Source organism: Sparus aurata, chromosome 6 (genome assembly GCF_900880675.1).
Source record: "Sparus aurata chromosome 6, fSpaAur1.1, whole genome shotgun sequence".
NCBI classification, from domain to species: Eukaryota; Metazoa; Chordata; class Actinopteri; order Spariformes; family Sparidae; genus Sparus; species Sparus aurata.
In genome coordinates this window covers 10,240,043-10,263,016 of record NC_044192.1, presented here as the reverse complement: position 1 = coordinate 10,263,016, position 22,974 = coordinate 10,240,043, and the positions used below count along the sequence as shown (strand labels likewise).

The 22,974-nt window shown below is 40.8% G+C and overlaps 3 protein-coding genes and 1 long non-coding RNA gene across 5 annotated transcripts; 2 read left to right on the top strand and 2 right to left on the bottom strand.

Annotated features, from left to right (window-relative positions):
- Positions 1–377: 377 nt before the first annotated feature.
- Positions 378–1,719, bottom strand: ora2 (olfactory receptor class A related 2). Its single transcript, XM_030420954.1, has 2 exons — positions 1,519–1,719; positions 378–1,433 (listed from the first exon to the last, which is right to left on the bottom strand). The coding sequence occupies exon 2, from the start codon at positions 1,429–1,431 to the stop codon at positions 472–474; it is 960 nt and encodes a 319-aa protein (XP_030276814.1). The 5' UTR covers positions 1,432–1,433; positions 1,519–1,719; the 3' UTR covers positions 378–471.
- A 5,850-nt stretch (positions 1,720–7,569) lies between these two features.
- ora1 (olfactory receptor class A related 1) lies at positions 7,570–8,867 on the top strand. Its single transcript, XM_030419723.1, has one exon. It carries the CDS (start codon positions 7,591–7,593, stop codon positions 8,530–8,532), a length of 942 nt encoding a protein of 313 aa, XP_030275583.1. The 5' UTR covers positions 7,570–7,590; the 3' UTR covers positions 8,533–8,867.
- A 1,157-nt stretch (positions 8,868–10,024) lies between these two features.
- Positions 10,025–22,819, top strand: phtf1 (putative homeodomain transcription factor 1). The gene is made up of 17 exons (XM_030419718.1): positions 10,025–10,396; positions 10,635–10,760; positions 12,367–12,423; positions 12,521–12,590; positions 12,857–13,015; positions 14,653–14,833; positions 15,041–15,161; positions 16,042–16,239; positions 16,329–16,571; positions 16,829–16,957; positions 17,192–17,461; positions 18,758–18,889; positions 19,002–19,088; positions 19,319–19,474; positions 19,636–19,731; positions 20,025–20,150; positions 20,956–22,819. The coding sequence occupies exons 2-17, from the start codon at positions 10,731–10,733 to the stop codon at positions 20,974–20,976; spliced, it is 2,076 nt and encodes a 691-aa protein (XP_030275578.1). The 5' UTR covers positions 10,025–10,396; positions 10,635–10,730; the 3' UTR covers positions 20,977–22,819.
- LOC115583187 (uncharacterized) lies at positions 12,938–20,151 on the bottom strand. 2 transcript variants are annotated; one of them, XR_003984316.1, is made up of 5 exons: positions 20,016–20,151; positions 19,220–19,482; positions 18,603–19,118; positions 17,222–17,441; positions 12,938–13,055 (listed from the first exon to the last, which is right to left on the bottom strand). It is a non-coding gene; the product is annotated as an uncharacterized LOC115583187 (long non-coding RNA). The 2 variants fall into 2 exon arrangements; XR_003984315.1 differs by lacking the exon at positions 12,938–13,055 and adding an exon at positions 14,682–14,817.
- Positions 22,820–22,974: the final 155 nt, after the last annotated feature.

Sequence of the window (22,974 nt, the reverse complement as noted above, 5' to 3'; positions counted from 1 at the left end):
CCGGGACAATTAACCTGCCTCATTAGCACGGGACATTTCCCAGATCCTATTCAAAGCCTTAATTATAGTTAAATGGGCAGCTGGAAGTCATTTGACAGCCACGGAGTCATCCCCGGCTATAATTCTTCCGTCCAATTAAGATGGAGAGAACATAACGAATAAACAAACAAAGCAACAATGGCGGCAGATCGGCCGGGATTTTGTGCAGACCTGTGTCGAGGAACAGGGTTGTTATGACAGTTTTCTTCCTTAATTATGAGAAAAGAGTCATCCTGAGCTGCAGGTGCTAAACCCCTCATCAGTAATTTCACAACATGCATGTCTCATAAATTTTAATAAATATTTGATTATCATGAATTAACATCTGCATCTCCCACCCCGATACGCACAAACACAAGTGGACCCATACATGACCCGGTCCTCGTCATCCTCCTCTGCTGCCCTGTTAATAACCAGCCAGCCCACCAGGCCTCACATAGTCGAGAGGCTCGTGGCTCTCTCCTGAACCGGCTTCTCCTGCACCGTGCACCTCAGCCTGCCGTTCACCTTCCTGTTGGACACGATGATGACCACGGGGCTGAGTGCTGCGTAGAGCGAGGAGAAGAATATGCGCAGGTCAGAGATCAGCGAAGACCTCATGGTCTTCCTCACAGTGAGGGTGTACACCCACAGGCCGTTGTCGACCCCGTAGAGGATCACATACAGGGTCACAAGCGCCACCACGGCCTTGGCAGCTCGTTGCTCCGCCCCTCCGCTTCCCGCGCCACTGCTGCTGCGGAGCCCCTTTACCTGCTGGCTGTGCTTGTAAAGGAAGACCAGGATGATCAGACTGGCGAGAGTCATGAGGGCCATGGGCACCACGTCTCTGCCCACCTGACCTGCCCCGTTTGCATCTCTTGACAGCTTTGACGGAAAGTTAACAAAGCAGAATTGTACATTGATGGCATGGTTTATAAGGGTTGAGTTAGTCTGTGTGCCGAAGGAGAAGAGGACGGCCGCCGAGCTCATGCAGGTGTTGATGAGCCAGAGGAGGAGGAACACAAAGCCCAGATAGTGGGCAACCAGGGCGCGGAAGGAGGCCCAGCGTGAGCCAGGAGGGGCGATGCTCAGGCACTGGTAGGCACTCAGGACAAAGGTGAGCCAGATGGAGAGGGAACGAGACGTTCTGTAGACGAAGATCACAGCCTTGCAGCCCAAGTCTCCGAAAATGCTGGCCAGGCGGAAGGAAGCCAGGGTCTCCAGCAGACAGCGAACGGCCACCACCAGCAGGTTGACGCAGGCCAGGTGCAGGACGATGGCGTCAGCTGGGAGGAGGCGGCTCTCGTGGTAGATCAGGAGGAGGAACGCCAGGATGACCGCAGCGTTACCCGGGACTCCCACAATGGTGAGGGACAGATAGAGCATCCCGCGGATAACCTCGTCGGATGCCATCCCTGCAGAAATAGAACGTTTAAAAAACTAAGTTTTGTTTGTCTCTGCCATTCAAAATGATATCAGGACAGACGTTCACACCCCTACCTGACAAGAGTGAAAACTATCAAGGTCTGAAGTGGACCCTCTCCCTGATCCCTCTCTCCTGAAGCAGTCAGGTTGTTTGTGTTCTTATACTTGCAAGCAGGTAGCAGTTGTTGGATCTGTTTTTCATGGTCCATTGACTTCTCTTCCCATCGGCCTCCAATTACTTGAGATCAATCCAGATGACTGCTTCTGTCCCCTCGCTGGATTTCGACAGGATAACACGGAGAAGGCTGTGTTTGGATTAAGATCCAACAAGCAGATGGAGAAAGTGGAGTTAATGAGTAGATAATATCTATTATACTCGTGTTTATACAAAAAGATTAAAACACTTTCTCAGTGTCATTTTTTGGAGACCGTTGAATACCTTTTTATAATTACCTCTCCTAAATTTAGATTTCCTTATAATACCCATGACATTATTTTTGTATTTTTCATTTCTGCAATCAATTCTGATAAGCCACTACCTATTAAAGAGACCTGTCTCATGTTGGTTAGTCAAACACCAACACCACAGTGTCCTCCAGTGGAGAGAGTTGAAACAAAGTGAGAGCCAGAGGACGTTCCACTCAGCCAGCATGATGGATCACCCCCAGTTCCGTTCGTAGAGGGTGACTTAGCATCCAATTTATGATTGTGTAATTCATGCAATGCAATAAAAAGTTCTTAAAATGGAATTAAACCAAAACTGTGAGGATGTTGTAAGGGCACATCAGTGCAGGCGGGCCGCGTGATTTAACTGTCCGACAGCAGGGACTTGGTAATGAATATTAAGCCTGAGTACATGATGAGACACATCCTCCAGTGAGAAGAGAAAATGCATCAGTATGGCCATTAACGGCATTAGTTACATGTGAAATAACCTCATTAGATTTATATTCAAGGGTGTCAGGTTTTGAAAGTTGGATTATTAATACTTAATTCAGCCATGGATCGCATTAATCACGGTGCAAATTTGAGGTACTTGTTCTCGACTGGAGAGTTTCGATTTTATGCTGATTTATACTTCAACTCTACAACATTTCAGAGGAAATGGTTGTAGTTTCCACTCCACCGCAATTATTTTATGACTTGTCAAATGGTTATAGTTTCTTTACAAAAACGTGTGATTGTATAAGATATGACACTTTGTAGCCAAATTTTATATAAAGCAGTTAGAATTAGCTACACCTTAAAGAAGCAGTGATAACTGAAAATGCTGTCACTATCTACTCACCTGCAGAAGGAAAGATAGGGGAAGATTTGTATTTCACAATAGCAACAACAGAAGTAGACTAGGACTTTTTTTAAAAAATCTGAGTCCCCATCTTATTTGAAAAGACATTATTTACACGCAGTCGAGCTTGTGCAACCACTTCAGACGGATGCACGCTAACACTTTTAACTGAGAGATTTTGTATAAATAATCATCTTAATCAATTTGGGATCTCAGGGCTTCCATTTTATCCTTTGACATTTTAAAACAAGTCTCCATCTACTTGAGTTTTATAGCAGAGTGCTGCAACCCTGTCTTGCTGTGACGCTCCAGAAATGTTCTGTGGACCATGAAACTTCATCCGAGTAGATAACAACTGAATTTTCAGTTTTGTGTGAACTTATCCTTTAAACAGCTGCAACAGTACAATGATACTAACACATTCCAATTATATGATATACACAGTTATAATGTACAAAGTCAATTTTTTAAGCTATGTACATATTTTTACTTTTTTATTGCAGGACATGTACTCATAATGGAATATTTTACCTGGTGATATTGCTAATTTGACTCCAGTATAGACAAGCAAACTCCTTCCTCCACAACTGTACTTTGCCTTCACAGTTTATATCACCTCAAACTGAGCTTAATTGTCCTCGAAGGGAAATTTTGTGAAACGGATGGTAAACAGTCTTGAGGGTAGTCCTGCTTTAAATAAAACAATGAAAAACAACAGTAAAACATGCACTATTAAAAGAGGAAACTGATGGCAGATATCTAAACTGATGAGTGATCTGGTGTGATGGGGAAGGCACAAGTTTGAGTTTTTCAACCGAGCATTATAGACAAACGTAGAAAAAGTAAGTGTGCATCCTGTAGAAATGGAGTGAAAATCTAAGGTGATCCAAGGTCAGATCCACTCCCCTCCCCTTCAATACAAATATAGAGTCGGAGGCCCGTCAATATCAGACAGGAGACTGCTAAGCCAAAAGCCTCTTAAACCACATTTTGCTGTGGGACAGATTAACCGACGCAGTCAGGGGTGCGCTGAATATTCCCTCTTCACCAACCAAAGCTGTTGCCCTCACCAGCATACTTAGAGGTTAAAAGCAAAAGGTTAAAAAGTGACATATCTCTGAACTAACTCAAGTTTATATGCAAGCAGCGAACCTAAACACTTGAGAAATGATCTGATTTCAGATGATACTGCACATTATGTTGCAAGAAAGGCTGGCGGCAGATCAGTCATGTAGCAAACAGAATTGTTTTTGCAAAATCATGAACTGCTGTCAGGCTTCTTTCAATATGACGTGTCACATCTATTCTTGCATGTGCAGAAAAAAAACTCCAAAACACAGTGCATTTAGAACCTAAGTGCGATTTTGATGTATTGATACTTTACTTGAATATTTGAATGTTCTGCCACCTTATATTTCCACTCTATTAAATTTTGGAGGCCAATAATTTACTTTTTATTCCACTCGTTTTATTTGATTACATGCTGTGTGAGAAATATTAAATTCAGTAATCAGCCAGGCTGCTAATCGGTTGACCAGTAGAGTATATACGTATATTTACCCCTAAGAATGCATTCAATATTAAAATACATTTATCATCAGATACCCAAAGGCTTTAACACTTGAGCTTTTTGTGCACTATAGTGACTCTCACTTTTAGAAAAAGACTACTATTATCTTTACCCTTACGATACGATTTGATACGATAAGACACAACACAATACGATACGATACAATGATACGATACGATATGATACGCGGCTCTGATGAAATAGGAAATAATAGGATATGAAAGGATGAGATACCAATCGATACGATATACTTAATTGCCCTGTATGGAAATTCTCTTGGACTCAAACTCTGTACGCAGATTGCCTCCGCAGTGGAGATAAAGGCAGAGGAATCTGAACATTTAAAAACATTAACAGAGCAATAATCTTAACTGGTGTAGGCACAGATTACTTTTGTAAAAGTTATTGAACTTAAGCAAGACTTTGGGGTATTTTACAACACTGCTATTATGGCATATAGATGTAAACTTCAATGATAATTGATTAATGAAATTATTGTAATGGAATTAGTTAATGTAAAAATTAGACTGAATTAATGCAAAAGGGGAAAACAATTTACATCAGCCATAAACAAAAAACTCAATTCTCATGTCAGGGGGAAAAAAAACAGGATTTTTAAACTTGGTATGCAGCACACAGTATATGATGCAGTCCCCAGAGAAGGACGTGCTTGAACTTGCCGTTTTAATTAGCTCTCTGAACATGTAAACATGTAACACACACAGGAAAATAACACATCTGATGATGCTTTATTCCAAAGCCCACTCCCAGGAGAAAACAATCTTCTCCTACAGCTCTGTTTCCAAATGCAGTGTGAATTTTGTAACCCAGAGCAAAAAGGTTAAAGCACTGTTAATTCTAAGTTCACGTGGATACTGTCGAAAAGCGAGTTAAACTCCTGTTGTAGCATATGTCGGTGCTTAGAGTTTAAGAACATAAATGAATATTGGCTGATTGTCCCTCTGCCCCCAATTAGTACAAACATGCATTGTTATACGGCTAATTGTCTTGCTCCTCTGTGTCTTTTAACACGCTCCCAGGACATGAAGGAGGAGAAGAGTGCAGGCGAAAGCACCAGCTGTGCATGTAAAAGCCTCTTGATGGCTCATTCAAGGCATCATCAGGCTTCTTCTGCATCAACAATAACCGCACACTGTTGTCTCCGGGGGGGTTGTTCAACTCTATTTTTTTAACTCCGCCGGGGGAAAAGCATTATAATATTTCAGAAGATTGACTTTCAGTCTTTCTGTCTAAAGAAACTGACAAATGACATGTAGGAATTAGAAAGCCCCTCAAGTTGAGAATCCACAAAAGGTTTCACATGTGTTATTGATGTGAGCTGAGGCGAGCTCGATTACTTTTTATGATGTTGAGCACCATTAAAGCGTAAAAATTTATCCGGAGTGCCGTGTTGATGTTCAGCCTGGAGCACCTTCATTCATATCAAAAGAGAGGGGTTATTTGCAGGCTCATGCCACAAGTGTTTAAAGTTTGATCGCCATGCTTCTGCCTCTGTATCTGACTACAAACCAGAAAGGGTTCTCTAATTCCAAACTGCTCTCACATGTCCTTCTGTCTTTGGCCTTTTTTAATATCCTGTAACTTGCATCTTGGCCAAGTCTCCCTCGGAAAAGAGATTTCAAAAAATAAATGTCTTATTATGACAGATATAAGGATTTCACATTAAAACTTGAAGGACAGACTCACATTTCTAAAGTCTGCCTTTAAACAATAGTCATGATTATGGAGAGAGAATTCACTCCACTATCCAGCCTACTTCTTCATCAGTATAATGTGCTAAATTGCCACTATCACAATCTGTGTCTTCAGAACAAATTTGATTGTTAAGCGCACTGGGTGTCATTTCAAACCCCATGCTCATCCCCTCTGTGGTTGATGTGACATATGACATAAAAAATTTGCCATTCCTATTGCATACCTGTACGGATATTTGCAGCTCAGAAGCTTTACAGCATTTCATTCTGGCTGTTTCCTCTGCTGGCCTACGGTAAAAATCTATGAATTACTTAGGCTGCCTTACCGCGCAGCTTTGGTCTCTTAAAAACAGAAATGGAAAGAAGATATTGGAGAAGAGATATCATTTCTGGGGGTTTTATATGAAACACCTTTTCAAAAATATTTGTATGGTGTGTTGCTCCGTCTATGTCCATGGCGATATTTGGATAAACTCTTCCGGATGTTGACCTAAGCAGAGCCCAGACTGATATTGTTTTAAATTTGCTCGCACCTTGCCAGAAGGGTCATCTTGTGTTTCAGGTATGTCGTTTTGGGGAAGCATGGTTTAAGGCTATTATGTGTTGACAATTGAAGAAGATCCCCTGTTTCATCAAGAGATCATCGTTGGATTCGTTCGCCACCTGGAAACCATTTGACCTTGTAGTGAATTACACTCTGCTTCTCTCCTCGTGTCACGCATGTCAATGAATTCATTTGTATTCTTTAATTATCTCCCTGTCTTTATGTGGTCTTGTATAGTGAGGGGTGGGTGGGGTTGTTAGTACTGGATCTTGGTGCATTGATTACTGCTATGTTAGGGCTTTTCTGCATTGTTAATAAAAAAAAATACCTTCTTCAACAAAAAAAAGCAATATTCAAAGTAATTCCAGTAATCAGCAATTCCCTCTTTGAGTTGTGAACCCTCTGCTGCGGCACAGTAAGGAAAAACATTCCGGGAAACACAAAGAGAATTTCACACTCAAAAGTCTTGAAACTTTAAAGGCCGCATATCTTCAGAATAACTTTGGAATACATCTCTGTACAGAACCGGACTCTGGACTTCTTCGTCCACCTCTTCCCTCGAAAACATTGTGGGAGGTTTATCTCCTCACAGTCAGTCTGGACGTTAAGATGATTACGGCAAGAAAAAGGGATTTTAACGATCAGAAGTGTGCCTGACTGTTGTTTTTAATAGGAACTTGAAAATTTGAGTGTATTCTTCCGAGGTTCTGTGTTTCCTTTGCAGTGCTGCCCTCAGAGACCATCTGAGTCGGATTTAGTTTGTTGCTTTAATTTGCCAAACTGAACTGTGGGCTGAGCGCTGCAGCGTTGGCCAGTGATCTCGAGGGGCATTAAAGACTATAAATTGCAATTACACAGGCTGTTAAACAGCTAATGCACAACGGACTTGTAACTTCAGGTGAGCTTTATATACACTGTTAGGCTGTCTGGTCAAAAGGTTTCACACTTGATGTTTCTTGTGTGCAGTGTTTTTATAACATTTGATTCTCTGTGTTGTTTGAACGTCATCCCAGGTGCGGGCCTCGGTGTCATGGATCTGTGTGTGACCATCAAAGGGGTCTCCTTCCTCTTGCAAACAGGTATGGGCATCTTGGGGAACACCGTGGTGCTGCTGGCGTACGCCCACATCATTTACACCGAGCCAAAGCTCCTTCCTGTGGACATGATCCTGTGCCACCTGGCCTTCGCCAACCTGATGCTGCTTCTGACCCGCTGCGTCCCCCAGACGATGACTGTGTTTGGGCTGAAGGACCTGCTGAACGACCCCGGCTGTAAGGTGGTGATCTACGCCTACCGCATCGGCCGCGCTCTGTCAGTCTGCATCACCTGCATGCTCAGCGTGTTTCAGGCAGTGACCATCGCGCCCGCTGGGCCTCGTTTGTCGAGGTTGAAGCCTGCTCTTCCCTCCCTGGTCCTCCCCACATTTGCAGGGCTGTGGCTTCTCAACATGGCCATATGCATCGCAGCTCCTTTCTTCTCCATGGCTCCAAGAAATGGCACCGTCCCTGCTTTTACTCTCAACCTGGGCTTCTGTCATGTAGACTTCAGAGACAACCTGTCCTATGTGATCAATGGGGTGGCTGTGTCTGGAAGGGACTTTGCTTTCGTGGCTCTGATGTTGGGCTCGAGCGGTTACATCCTGCTGCTTCTCCACCGCCACAGCCGCCAGGTGAGAGGGATCCGTCGCTCTCAGGGCGCCGGGGCCGAGACCAGGGCGGCCAAAACAGTCGTCACCTTGGTGGTTCTGTACGTGGTCTTCTTCGGGATTGATAACGTGATCTGGATCTACATGCTGACGGTGGCGAAGGTGTCACCGGTGGTGGCTGATATGAGGGTGTTCTTCTCCTCCTGCTACGCCTCCCTCAGCCCCTATTTCATCATCTCCTCCAACAAGAAGGTCAAGGCAAAGATCGTGTGTGCAGCCGAGCAAGACCAACCGTCAGCAGACAATCAGGAGTCGAGTGACAAATGAGTCCTTTTCTATCCTGACAGGCTGTCAACTGACCTGCAAGACAGCAGAGTCGTATGAGACTTCATTATTTTGAGCACTGGTGCACAAATCTCTGTCATTTAGCTACGCAATGGACCCTGTAGAAAGTAGTCAGAGACTGTAGAGCCTTGCAATGATGTAACAGGTTTTTCTCTGTATATATTTTATAATATCATGAATGTACATGCATCTGCCATGGGGTTATGGTCATTTGGTATGCAGGCAAAAAATAAAAATCAATCAGTAAATTATCTGAATCTGAATTTTAGAAGTAATATAAGTAATTTTTCCAAACATCTCATCTTTCCAGCTTCTCCATTGTGATAATTTGCTGCTTTTCTAGATCTTTTGTGATCATAAACTGATTATCTTTGGGTTATGGGCTCTTGGAGGCCATGCGAATGCTATTTGAAAAAGGCTGTTGTCATCTTTAAGACCATGAAGGTCATGACCTCAATACTATTTCAGGGAATTTGAAGGTTTATTGTACTGAGAAGATGTTTTTACTGTGCAGTGTTTTCTTTTTTTAAAGACTGGTTCAGATCTTTTCTTAGAGTAAAACTCATTAGATTTGACTGTTTAAGGTCAGAAACATACATTAAAATAATGAGATTTAGATATTTTCTTTAGGGAGCAGTAGCTCCTTGGCTTGTTCTAGTCCCGCGCAGACCAGTCAGAGTGCGGACAGTGAGCTGGAGATGTGCCCTTGAGCAAGGCACATAATCCATAACTGGTGCCTGACTATCTTGCATAACTTTGATATCTCTTTAAAACAACAACATGTCTGTGGGTCATGTGTGTATATTGAAACTGAAACTGTGCGTATATAAAAAAAAATAAAAACGTTGTATTCAAAAAACTGTGATAATTTTTTCTTTTTTCTTCCATCGACCAGAATTGTATTCTTTGCATGGTGGGAGTGCAGCTGTTCAGGAAGCTATACAGGAATATATTTTAGAAGTTTGATTATTATATTAACAGTGCAAAATTAAAAATTAAAAAAAGATTAGAAATAATTTTTAAAAAGATAAAACGTTAATTATGGCACATGGTCAAACATAATGTTGCTTGAGGCTGAAAAAGACGTGTCTAAAACCTTGAGTACAGTCCCAGATTCCAACAGTTAATTGTGAATAATTAATAATTAAAATTATTATTATTTCTAGCCCTAAATCTGAACTGCTTCTCTCGGCCTCTATTGCTGCGCTCTGATTGGCTGAAATGTTGGGAATAACTTCAGGAAAACGTCTTTGGGAATTTTTTGTCCTCATACTTGCCTCTCAGGTAGCGCTTTCTCTTTAACAGTATGTGGCAAGCTCCATCAGTCAAATATTTAAAAAATGTAGATGCAAGTAATGCAAGAATTATCGATTTAAGATACAAGATATTGGTAGTGGTTTATTGTGTGTCAGTTTTACCTCCGGGAAATGACTCTGAACGCAGCCTGAATGAGCGCATCTTCCGCCTGAGAGACAGTGCGTAGGGGAAAAAAACACCCATAACAGCCACAACAAATCCCGGAAAAGGGAAGCGGAAGACTGAGCCAAATGTTAAACAACAGTGAAGTTAGAGGAGTTTAAACCACTTCAATTAAAAGTATCGGCAACTAGACATTAGGGTGAGAAGGTTAAGTTTATAAATGTGGCGTTTAAATGCCGTTAAGCGCTTCGAAAAGCAGCCGTTGACGTAAAGCGCGTAGCTAACGTCTGTTGGGAACTCCGATCAATCTGACAACAAGACGCTGCTGCAACGCCCCTGAAAGTGATGACCGAGTATTTAACGAACAATTTGTGATGATTAATAAAGGTGTCCTGCAGTTTGTGCCAAATCGACTGTTTTATTTCAGGTAAGTTATATTATCCTCTTGCTAACAGGCGGCTATTGTTAGCTAGCCTGTACTCGGCTACATCGGTTTGGTTTACCCGTCAACAGATTTTGTTTAGCATTAGTTGTTTCATGGCTAAATCAGTCCGTAATAATTCGTGTAAAGTCGACTTTATGCTCAGTTAATATTTGTTAATCGTTGTTCTAGTTGTGTGGTTTCTCTGTCAGAGTCAATTTGTCCGTGTCCCTTGTTGTTTTAGTGAACAAATCTGGATTTGTGCCCAGTCCTCTCTCTGCCCTGAGCTCTGTGTGAAATGACCTGAGTCCCACTTCACTGGTTCCAGCATCGGATCACAATGGCCAGAATAGCCTGGTACCAAGAGAAGGTGAGACAAAAATACACACTTGTTTTTATTAGTTTCTAAAGAGATATATTGTGATATTTACACAGGAACAACTAGACGTGTGAAATGCTAAGGGATTGATGTGCCTGTATTCTGAAGGACTGAAGTTAATTCACAGAAAAAACATGTTTAATTTAGTTATAAAAGATACTGATGATGGTCATGTTTTTATTGTTATCGTCATGTTTTAAAATGCGACGTTTCGTAAAGATAAATGCAAATGTGTCAGAGAACAGAAAACATACACCTGTTCAAGATTGAGACGTAATAGTTTACTTTCTTATGCACTTGACCTGCGGAAACCTCCTCCCTGTCATCCTGCAGCCTTTTCCCCTTTTTCCCCTGTTTACCTTTCTTTGATTTGCAAGACTGTGTACAGAGCAAATGAAGTTGGTGAAAACAAAAACGTCCTAACCTGTTCAGAGGGTTAACCAGATGTGTAAACATGCAGCCGGGTATTTAAAAGCCTGTCAGGGCTCAAGACTGTCATTAGAGCGAAACTGTGATTCACCGGCAGTTTTTAATTCATCTTATGAGCCCTGAGGCGTTTCATCTGATTCGCATTTAAGTCATGTGTCGACACGTCTGAAAAGCAGCGTAGCACAAAAGAAGGTGTATCCTGCTGCTGAACTATTACACTACTTAGTCTAATCTTTTGTCAGTTTTGAATACATTCATTTTAATTACCCAGTTTATTTGAAGCAGGTTTTACTGCCATAAAGCTCAATGTAGTGGTCATTGAATACTTGAGATTGTATACTTTATTATCTTATTTTATTGTCTACTTTATTATTTGATTTGATTTGATTTGATTTGATTGTCTACTTTACTTTTTATTTATATCCTTATCTTTATTTCTTATTTCAATTCATGCTGTATTCCTATTTCTACTTTGCACAAAGCATATGGAACAAAAACAATTTCCCCCCGGTGATTAATAAAGTATTCTGATTCTGATTCTGATTCTGATTTATTGAGACACTGGGATAAACAACTTCAGGTTGACTGAGTTTGACCCCCCAAAGTGGTACAGATAGTTGTATTATATTCTTTATGATAAGGTTGGGTGGTCTTCCCTAACAAATATTGATAAAGAAAATAACACGTGATATTCACTGGTATCTTGTTTTTATCTTTAAAGACCTTACTTAGCTGCCACATTATCTGTCAGACATGCTTCATCTCTCAGATGGGCTTTATCAGAACCGCTCTACTGTGTGGCTTATGCTATATGTTCCACAAGTTTGGTCGGAACTTGGAAGGACTGCTTTTGATTTTAGTGCCTCTGGTTCCTTGAACACCATACAGCACATAATTAAAATCAATACTCTTATACCATTGGGTCATTTGACCTATATTTGATCTAAAACTAATAAACCTCCAGCTATAACTGCTAGAAATAACTATTTTATTTGCATTCAGTGATTTAATTGAGACTGTTTGACTATTTTGACTGTATTTTGAATGTTATTTCACATAATTTGAATTGTCAGCATTTTCTACTTGTTATTGTTTTTCCTTTGCTCTGTTAAGTTCAACTCAATGTCATTGTTATTGAGGGTAATTGATTGATTGTGTTTTGTCACAGATCGGGGCCTATGATCAACAAGTCTGGGAGAAATCTCTGGTGCAGACGGATCTAAATGTAAGACACCTACAAACCTCTGTAAAGAAATTAATATTAACTAATTTTTGTTTTGCATCACCGTTCAGTCGAACAATACTACTTTCCATTCATCTAGGGTTTGGACAGCAAACCAAAGAGAACAGGTCACATCAAACCAGACCTCATCGATGTCGACTTAGTAAGAGGTGAGGGCCGATGAAGCGTAGTTTCTCCACCTGTTGTTAGTTTGTTTTCAGAACTATCACATTTACTACACTTGTATACAAACGGTTAGACAATAACAAATACAGAACATACCACACCAGTTTATGTAATTTCTGTCTGTCTTCGGCTTGTGTCCCTGTTTGTATGATCAGTTTCTGTAACTTCTGTTACAAACAGTAGTTATAGATTCATATTTCTATTGATTTTAATGGAGCTGTGTAAGAGACTTTCTCATTCCTCCCCTCAGGATCAACGTTCAGCAAGGCCAAACCACAGAGTCCCTGGACGGCTCTGACTCGGAAGGGTCTGGTCAGGGTGCTGCTGTTCCCCTTCTTCTTCCAGTGGTGGATCCAGGTGACCTCCAAGTCCGTCTCCTCGTGTATCCTCATGCTGTACTTCATGCAAGGTTAGCTTCTGTTCACACTGGGGTTTAGTTTCTCTCTGCCCTTAAAATGAAAATGTAAACATTTGCATAATGACAAGAACCAGGGTACAAGTTACAGGCTGCACGTTGTAAACCAGCCCTTCTTGCGTTGTCTTGAGATCATTCATATTCATGGAAGATTTAGCTCTGCTTATTGTTTGAGCTTTGATAGAATCGGTTCATGAGCTTCTTCTATGTTAGCTGTACCAATCAATCATGTGTTTTTAAATCCACAAAGATGGAGCTGTTATCAGTCTCGAAATCAAACTCAGTGGAAACAGAGCTTCATATATGGTTTTCTTAAGATTAGTGAAAGTAGACTGATCTCAAAATCGCAATTGTCAAGATCGCATATAGGAAGATCTACTGAATTCAAGTTGGCATCTGGCTTGACGTCAATTTACATGTAAATTCCACATCAGTAATCTAGTTGTACATTTTGACAAACAAATACATTTTTCTGTTCTGTTCATGTTCTATAGGAAGAAGTTGTTGAATAATTTTTCTGGCTATTTTGGTTTATGGTGATATAATTTCCAGACATTCAGTCAGATTCTGTCTACAGCTCAGTCCTGAGATGTATTACTGGTGACAGCTACAATACTCAGCACTGCCTCCTCACTGATAAGGTCAGTTAGCCTTCTCGGTCTGAGAGATGTAATAATCACTACTATCCGTTCATCTTTAAAGCCCTGATCGGAAGATTACCCTCTTTTATTACATCTATGTTACAATGGAACCCTGGCCAGTTTTTAATCTCCAGTGACTGGCTGATTTTTCAGGTGCTTCCTTCCAGGATTGATCTCAGAAAGATTGCTTTTACTATTAGTCCTGCTAAACTTACGTACTGTGCTGGCAGCCGGTCGTTATGTTAATGTTGGAGGAGAGTGAGGCACTGAGACAAGGCACTGGAAAAAGTGCATATAGTAACATCCTTTGGACTGTAGTAGAAAATCTGACCCCTCATCTGGTCAACAAATCGTTTACAGGCTTGTGTAGACAACCGATAGACAGGGAAGGTCTCATTTTTCACATTACATTACAATCTGCTCATATATGGTCATTAAAAAAGTGTTGCTACATATTGTTACAAAGATCCCTGTTACATAGGTCCTCAAACAAAGGTTGCATGAATGAATATGGTGCTATAATATATTAACAAACAGGACACGCACACAAAGTCATGGTCTTAAAGCTAACTTGCAAAGTACAAAGAGGGTCTGCACACTTTAAGCACTATGGCTCCTGTTTAAAAGACTTTTATTGCACAGTTATACTCTGAGTGTTTTCTATTAAAACATTACTGCATTCCCAGTAAAAATCCCTCAGATGTATGCTGAAGGGATTTTCTCTTTTGACTTTGCTAACTATTGGAAACAAAATGAAAAAACTCATTAAAAGTCATTAAAATTAATTAACACAGTACATGGTTGTTGATATGTTGTAAATGTAGCATCACTATTGTCACAGTGTACATTCAATTATGTGCAACAATAAACATATAACCAATCACACCTGCTCACCACAGAAAAACCTCATTAGTTAGCATGAATTCTGTTATAATGGCTCCCCTAAGAGACCGTTTTGTTTGCTGTTGGCAAATGTTTTGCTCCCCTCAGTGGCAGCAGTGGTGCTGTACTTGGAGGTCCCTGGGGCGAGTGCCAGCGAGGTGTTTGGACCCATGTGTCTGATGCTGCTGCTGGGTACCGTTCACTGCCAGATTGTGTCGACCGAGTCCAGCCGGTGGCCCTCAGGCAGTCCAGCTGCCAGCTGCACCACCAGCCCTGCGCGCAGGAGGAGGTGGTTGTCTCATTGTTAGGCACTGCACACTCATTTGCCTTCACCAACACACTCTCACCTCTTGGCACATTACATTACAAACACAGATAGACCTTTAATCAACCTATAGTTATTCTCCACACTACAGCCTCTCTGATACTTTCATTTTATAATGCTGTATCTACAGTCTCTCATTATTGAATGTTATTTTTACTCTGTCTCCTTCAGGCCGAGGAAGGGCAGAGGGCTGAAAAAATCCGAAGAAAAGAATGACAGCGGGGACACAGAGCAGCAGGGGTCCTGGCAGTTTGAAGAAAGCCAGCGATTATACAGGAACGAAGAGAGGAGGGTACAGTCACTCAAACTTGTCACTATCAGAATTGTGGTATGAAGCAAAATGGGAACTGTCAGTGAAGACAGTTTGGCTGTTTTGGACAAGTAGTTTAATTTCCATATCAAAAATTTGAGCATTATTTGTCCTAATCTGTTATGTCTTTAAATGTTTTGTTTTGTTTATGTGCTCTTGATATCCGTAGAAAGGCAGATTTATTCTAACTTGAATCAGTGTGAATACAGGAGACAAATGACACCAACATCAATAAAAGCACTTTGTGCATATTGTTGAATACAAAATATTCTGGTTTTTGCCCATATTCTGAAAAAGACAATTTTCCTATAATAAAGCTGTTTACGTGGCTAATGAAAATTAAAAGTCTATTGATATTTTGTATTAATGTGCCCTAACATGTTGTTAATCACAGCAAAATGTAGATGAGTAAAAATAAGTTAATTTTAAGTATTCCGCCACATTCTTTGATTCTTTCAACAACCTGTTTGGAAAGGTCGGCATTGTGATATTTGCTCTTATTCACAAACCTGTTGATTTCCAAGTATTTCATAAATGTTTAAAGGAAACTCACAGAGCAGATCGCTAATAATCAAGAGGCTGTGTGTCGCAAACTGCTGTAAAAACCCAAACTGAGGCACTTATTACATGTACAGAGAATGCTCCTAAAACAAGAATAATCCCATCTTATCCCACATGTCTTAATCGGAAAATTCTACATTCAGAATAAGGACTAATTCGGAATGTCCAAATGCCATATGGGGTTTACATGACCCGCATCAAATTCTGAATATTGTCATATTGTGAATAATATTGGAGAATTCCTGTGCAGGTAAACGTAGCCATTGTTAAGATGTATGTGTGTCTTTATGTTCTCTCACAGAACAAAAGGAAGTCAGGATTTGGGGCATCTGACGAGCTCTCCAGTGAGGAAGAGGAAGGGGTACAACTAGTTGAAGTAACTCATCCGATACCTCATCAGGAGAGACACCCTGCTGCAACCAGGCCAACGACTGGCCCAGTGTCCTCTGTAAGGAAGAGAAACCTTAAGTCTAACCCCAAACCCACAGTAAGACTTCAGGTAAAAAAAATGTTGCAGAGCTGAAATTTACAGTACAGTAATTAAGCTGGAGTTAGATATGTGCTACATAAGTTATTTGATGGAAACAGGAAGGGAGTGGGCCATCCATCAAGGCGAAGCCTCGAGAGGTGGAGCGCCTCAGGCCGAACGTCAACCCTCGTTCTTCCGACACTGACGACACAATGTGGGAGGAGCTTCTCCAAGGGCCTGACACCGCCTCGACGGGGAGCAGCGACAGTGAGGGGAACGGGAGGTACAACGCTGGTATGGCAATCCCACAAACCACCACTCTGAGCAGTGACGATGACAGTCTACAGCAGGGAATCACCGGAGTAAGAAAATCTTAAATGGTCTTTCTCGACTGTTCTTATCTTATGTTGTACTTAAGGATATCCAGAGTCAACATATCAGTAAACTATATTGATCCATTGCCAGTCAGCCTTCATTTTTCCTGTGAGATTTCTGTTCTTGGTGGCAGACAGCAAAAACAGCTGTTGCCAGTTTAAGCCCATTGCAGAAGTCAACGCTGCATTTATTGCACACTGGAAACGACCAGTTAACTGGATGGTATTTATTGTGTCTGTTTCAGAACCAGATGTCTTGGCTTCAGGCATGTCACCCATCCAGGGACCGTGTCAGTGCTATAATATGGGAGCAGGGCGAGTGTAAGAAAGCAGACATGTCAGTATTGGAGATCAGTGGGATCATCCTCACACGGGTACACATTATCCTCTTTATATTGGTCTTATTCTTGTGGGTAAGATTGCTTGGAGTAAGATAACACAGGAGATTAAAGCCAAACTATTGTAGTACTTAGTATAAGTGTCGTATTTACACTTACTTACTCATTTTCTTACATCTTACTATCACTGTATTTCTGCTGTAGCTTTTATCAGCATTAAAATGGTGCATCATAATAACATGTCTCGTGTCTCGTGTGTCTTATTCTCAGGTGAAGTTGGTGGAGCAGGGTATGGGTTACCTTGTGCTTAGTGGGCTGATGACAGCCACCCTGGCGCTGCTTCCCTTTGGTTTCCGCCTGGCTCAGCATCTGGACGTGTTGAGCCTCGGCTCCTTGTCTCTCGCAGAGCTCTTAGAGATGGCGATGGGGCCTCCTGATGCCAGGGCCTATGCCTTTTTCCTCATCACAACGGTGCAAAGAGTCTGCCTCACTGGACTGTTCTTCTTCATGATGTGTGTGGCTGAGAGAACGTACAAACAGGTGAGCTTTGAAATCGTGTTGTACGAATCATTGTCTCGCTCTCTATGTCCTTCCACGCGTGCAGTAAAGTAGGAACAACAAAAAATCTCTTTAACCCATTGAACTTGACTGTTGAACTTTGCGTCAAACAGAGCAGTTTTTCTCCAGAGCCGTAACTTGATACATACTTATAGAGTCATCTTAATTTACAACCCTGATTATTACGAAAAGGTTGGGACACTGTGTAAAACATAAATGAAGCAGAATGTGATGTTGTTTATCCCTTTTCCACAAATACTAATTTGAAATCAGTTCAGTTGAGCAGTTAAAAAGACAGAACCTAACTAAACTAGTAAGTCATATTAGGATTTTTTAGTGTTTGACCTGATTATTCATTCTGTGACATCCAAATTTATATTGTGTGTTTTGTGAATATTTTAGTTGCATATCCATGCACACGCAGATATGCGTCCATATCCCAATATCTCTAACTAACCTCATTAACTTTATTGATTCTTGTAAATATACGCTTTTTCTGAATTTGATGTTAGAAGCATATTTCAAACAAGTTGGGACAAGAGCAACAAAAGACTGGGAAAGTTGTTGAATGCTCCACAAATGCTTGTTTGTTAAATTCCCCAGGTAAACAGGCTCATTTGTATCAGGTGATAGTATCATGATTGTCTATAAAATGTGCTTCTCTGCTTCATAAGCAAGGATGGGGCAAGGTTTACCACTTTGTGAAACAAATGATTGTGTAAAGGATATTACTACATGTGCTCAGAAACACTGTCTGGAAACAGTGAGTTTGCAGGTGATTGCACTCGGGCATTTATGTTTTTTGGAATTGGAGATGCACACCTTCAAATAAAGTCCCTCCTAGAAATTGGCAAAAACGATATATACATTTTCCTCATAACTTCAGCTCTTGACAAAGTTTAATTCACTATAATCTTGGCTTGGTTAATACAGAAAATTTGTGGACATAGTGTCAAAAAAACGTAAACCACTTTTTCTGAAATGAAAAGGACAGTACAGTACAGTTTGGCATGCCTGGCCAGACACAACAAGAACATCTAACATCTAGGGTTAAAGAACATGAATCATTAATTGTAGGGTGTTTTGTTTTTTTTCTGTAAGATGCAGCTTCATCCACACTCACCATTCAGTCACTCAAGCTGGTCTTCCCTCTAGTGGCAGTTGAGAGGTGTTGTCTACAATCTGTACGCGAATCACCCACAAGACACTTTGCAGGACTGTAAAATTCTGTCGTGCTTTGTATCTCTGACAGTGTACGTCCATGTCTCCTCCCCACAGAGACTCTTATTTGCCAAGTTCTTCAGCCACATCACTTCAGCACGCAAGGCTAAGAAATCAGAGATCCCTCATTTCAGGCTGAAGAAAGTCCAGAACATAAAGATGTGGTTGTCACTACGCTCTTTCCTCAGGGTTTGTATTCTACTGCTGTTCTTCAATTACATTGTTTCTCCACTTGGGGGGGTCGTCATTGGCATGTTTTTGTTTGCAGTGGTGCGTCATTAACTTGCTTATTTCTCTGCAGAGACGAGGACCACAGCGCTCCGTTGACGTCATCGTCTCCACTATCTTCCTGTTGGCGCTTTCCTTTTCATTCATCATTTGTGCCCAGGTCAGTCATATCCGCTGGACCAGATCTGATCTGCTTATAGAGCACAAATTTAATATCCTTGTTCAAATAGTGTGAGTGTTGAATAGAGATGAAATAACAGCAGCAAACATGTTAGCATGTAATCATATTACCTGTGCAAGGATAAGCCTGAGAGGTCAGATGAAATATATTTTATCCTCATTTTCAGAGCAACAGAGACTATAAATAGAGTTGCTTGTGCCCTTCCTCAGCTTCTGCACAACCACAAGACATTCCTAGAGCCTCTGATAAACTGGGAGATGATGGTGTGGGCCTCCTCCCTCATTCTCTTTCTGCTGCGGCTGGCTACACTGGGCTCAGAGACCAACTCCAAATACAGCAACTCCTCAGTGCTGCTCACTGAGCAGGTAACCGTCTGCAAAACATGGAGCCGCTGGTTATTTCTCAGTGGGTTCAGCACTGCAGGAAACACCACCAGCTGTTTCATAATCAGTATCATCATTTAATGCAGGTTGAAATGAATTACTGTGTCCTGATTTACAAAGTGTGAAACTGTTCTTTGTTGCAGATTAATTTGTATCTCAAGATGGAGAAAAAGCCCAATAAGAAAGAGGAACTCAACATAGTGAACAACGTTTTGAAACTTGCAACAAAACTGATGAAGGTAAGCCTAAAATGTTGCTTACATTTTAGAGCTACAGCTATTAATTATCCGTCGATTGTTTCCTTGATAAAGCAATTAGTTGTTAAAATTAATTGATTGAATTTGAATTATTTTAATCCAGTCAAAGTACGATACCGGCAGAGTTGTTATGATAATTTTAATTATCTTTTAGTAATGAGAATTCATTGATGCTGTGTCTCAAACCGCTGTTTATACTTGGGTTCATACTCCAGCTACACACAGCATTTAACCAAATGTCATCATAACATTATCTTCTCTCTGACCTCCCACAGGAGCTGGATACTCCATTCAGACTGCTGGGTCTGACTGTGAACCCTCTGATCTACAACATCACCAGGGTGGTCATCCTGTCCGCTGTGTCTGCTGTGGTCAGCGACCTGTTGGGCTTCAACATCAGAGTGAGAGTCTTTCCGCTAAATGTCAAAAGTACAACCCCTTGGTGCAAGAAGACAGAACAACATAGATGAAAAGGACACGTCACTTAATATAAAGCACTGTGAGAGCAGTTGTTTAATGTCATCTGCTGAGCTATAAGTTCTAAAGTTAGATTTAGCTTAGACCTTTTCTATATATTGTTGCATTTTCGGCTCAGCATTTAGCTGTTTGGTTATAAGAACCTGCAGTAATATCTTATAGAATGCTTCTTGCTTTGAGATGGCATTGCGCAAAAAATCCAGGATGTGACTGATGAAGACACTGATCTGAAGAGAGCCTTTAATTACATTTACTTTACACTGGCAAACGTCGAAGTGCCCTTAATTAAGGCAGGAATTGTTTTAAATATTAGTTGGACATTTTGAGAAATGGCCTCATTTGCCTTCTAGATGAGAGTTAGAATATAAGATCTACTTCATGTCTGAAAGAATGTATGTGGCTGGAACGAGGGCGCTGTTAGCCTAGCTTAGCATAAAGACTGGAAGCAGGGGTAAACGGCCGGCGTGGCTGTCTCAAAAGCTCACATACACGCCTACAAGCACCTCTTATTAACCCCGACTTATAGGTTTTTACTTCTCTATTGGGGAATGGATTAAACAAATGAGAAACATTGTTAGTAAGTGGTCATTAGAGCTACTTCTAAGAGTCTCCTGACTCTCGCTCCATATTCACAGACATTAGATTGATATCGATGTGTTTGTGTTGTTCTGCAAGATGACGGTGCAATGAGGGTAAATCTGTTTCTTTTCTCTTTTTCTTAAATTCCAGCTGTGGAAAATCAAGTCTTAATGTGAAAAAAGCAAACCACTAACAGTCGGACACTGGAGACCGGATGCTCCCCTCGTCTGCTGCAGAAAGCCTCCCATCTACAAAAAAAGTGCAAACCTACTGACAGATTAGTCGTTGTCCGTGCCTTCAGACGGAAACTTGTGTTTCTTAAGTTTCAACAGTCATTCACAAGCCTGAGATGCTCTGACAATCGCTCACACAACATTACTGGCCCCTCTGCAGGTGCCCAGTGCCTAACCTTTGACCCCAGAATGTTCCTCGGTATGTGGTTAAATATAGCGGTGAGTTCAGGCCTGAGATCATTTCAGGCTTCTGTGGCATCCAGATTTCCTCATGTGACTTGTACAGATGTGTGGACACAAAGTGAAAGATGTAAATGAGTTAAATGCAGACAATGGTGTAGATAGTTTTTCTTTTAGTTTTATTGGCTGATGTTCCTCATCAGTGCATTAGTACAATTAACTGTAAAACAGGTGATGGGCTATCTGAAGCCAGGAAACAAAGCTCAGTCAAATCAAATGAGCGTCCAGCTGTGTTAAAGGGGCAGTTTGTAAGATATGACCAACATTTTAGATTAAAATGTTCAAAGACTAATATACAAAACTAATATTTCACCCGAATGTGAAGAAACAACAGTGTTAGGTTACTTTAAAGATGTCTTTGGATTGTGTTTCAGAAATGTCAACTGATGTTAGCATGCTAACCTGCTAGCCTTGGACCATCCTGTTAGACGATAATCTAATAGCCCCCCCTAGTTTCAGCTAGGGGTTGTATGCAGAGGAGAGTTCACTACTAATGAGTAAAGAATATAAAATCACAAATTGTTTAGAAAGGACAAGTTTTAACACATTTTCTTTTTTTCAACTTGACAGAAAAATTCAACCGTACACCGTCTGAATGAAGTGCTTCTGCCATACTAAGACTCTTAATCGCCTCGTTAACTCGTCAAACACTTTTCATACAAACTCAACATAAACTGAATGAAAATCACCTAAAATATCTCGGTCCGTCTTCCCACAATCACCTCATGTTTGGTTGAAATGAATTCTCAATTGACTTTGAAGCTGTGAAAATATTTAAGCTCTAGCTGAACACAGTTATCAGCAGTGAACAACTCCCACTATCTGAGGTAGCAGTGCAGGAAGACTCCCGTCAGCGAGGGCGACTTGGCTCTGTGGCTAACTGAGCTACTTGCTAATGACATGCTTATGATACGTACATATTTTGTTCAGCTAGACGATCTTAACATATGAACACCAGTTTTATTAAGTAAAAAATCTAACGTTAGGCTGTACATCAATGTCGTATGACTACAGCATCACCACCACTAAACGTTTTACTATTCCTTCAATACATACTTTTACTATTCAACTATTAATGAATCAGTCAGGTGTTAAGTTAGAGTTACAATAATTTGCAATGAGCCTCAACCTGTACAGACGGACTAGTGATTACATGTGTCTCATTTAGCCACTTGTTAGCACCCGCCTTGTCTGAGACACAACCGCTTTGAAATTCAAACTGTGGTATTCACTGACGCATTTTATGTCGGAGAACAAAACATTAAAAATTCCTAATCATGAAGGAATGCTGACTTCTTACTCAGCGGGCATCAGTTAGCAGTTCTGGTCATTTCTTACAAACTACACCTTTTAAATAAATTGTCGTAAGACTTTGAACCTTTTGTACCGTTTAAGGAGAAAATATTGTGATTGTAAGTGGGCTTTATTTATTTGGGGTTCTGTTTTAGCGCTTCATTTTGTAATGGTACCTGTATGTCATGACCACTATCTGCCTTTTGTATTGAGGACCATATTGTGAATAAAGAAAATATTATGCAAAATGAGTATTGTTGTGCTTAAAGGGACACTATGTAGTTTTCTGGAGAAGAAATTAAAACTCAGAATTGTAATATTTACCATATTTAACACACTCTGAAATATTTGTTTTTTTCCATAAGCAAAAAGATAAAGAAGCTGTTCTTGCACTGTTTAATGT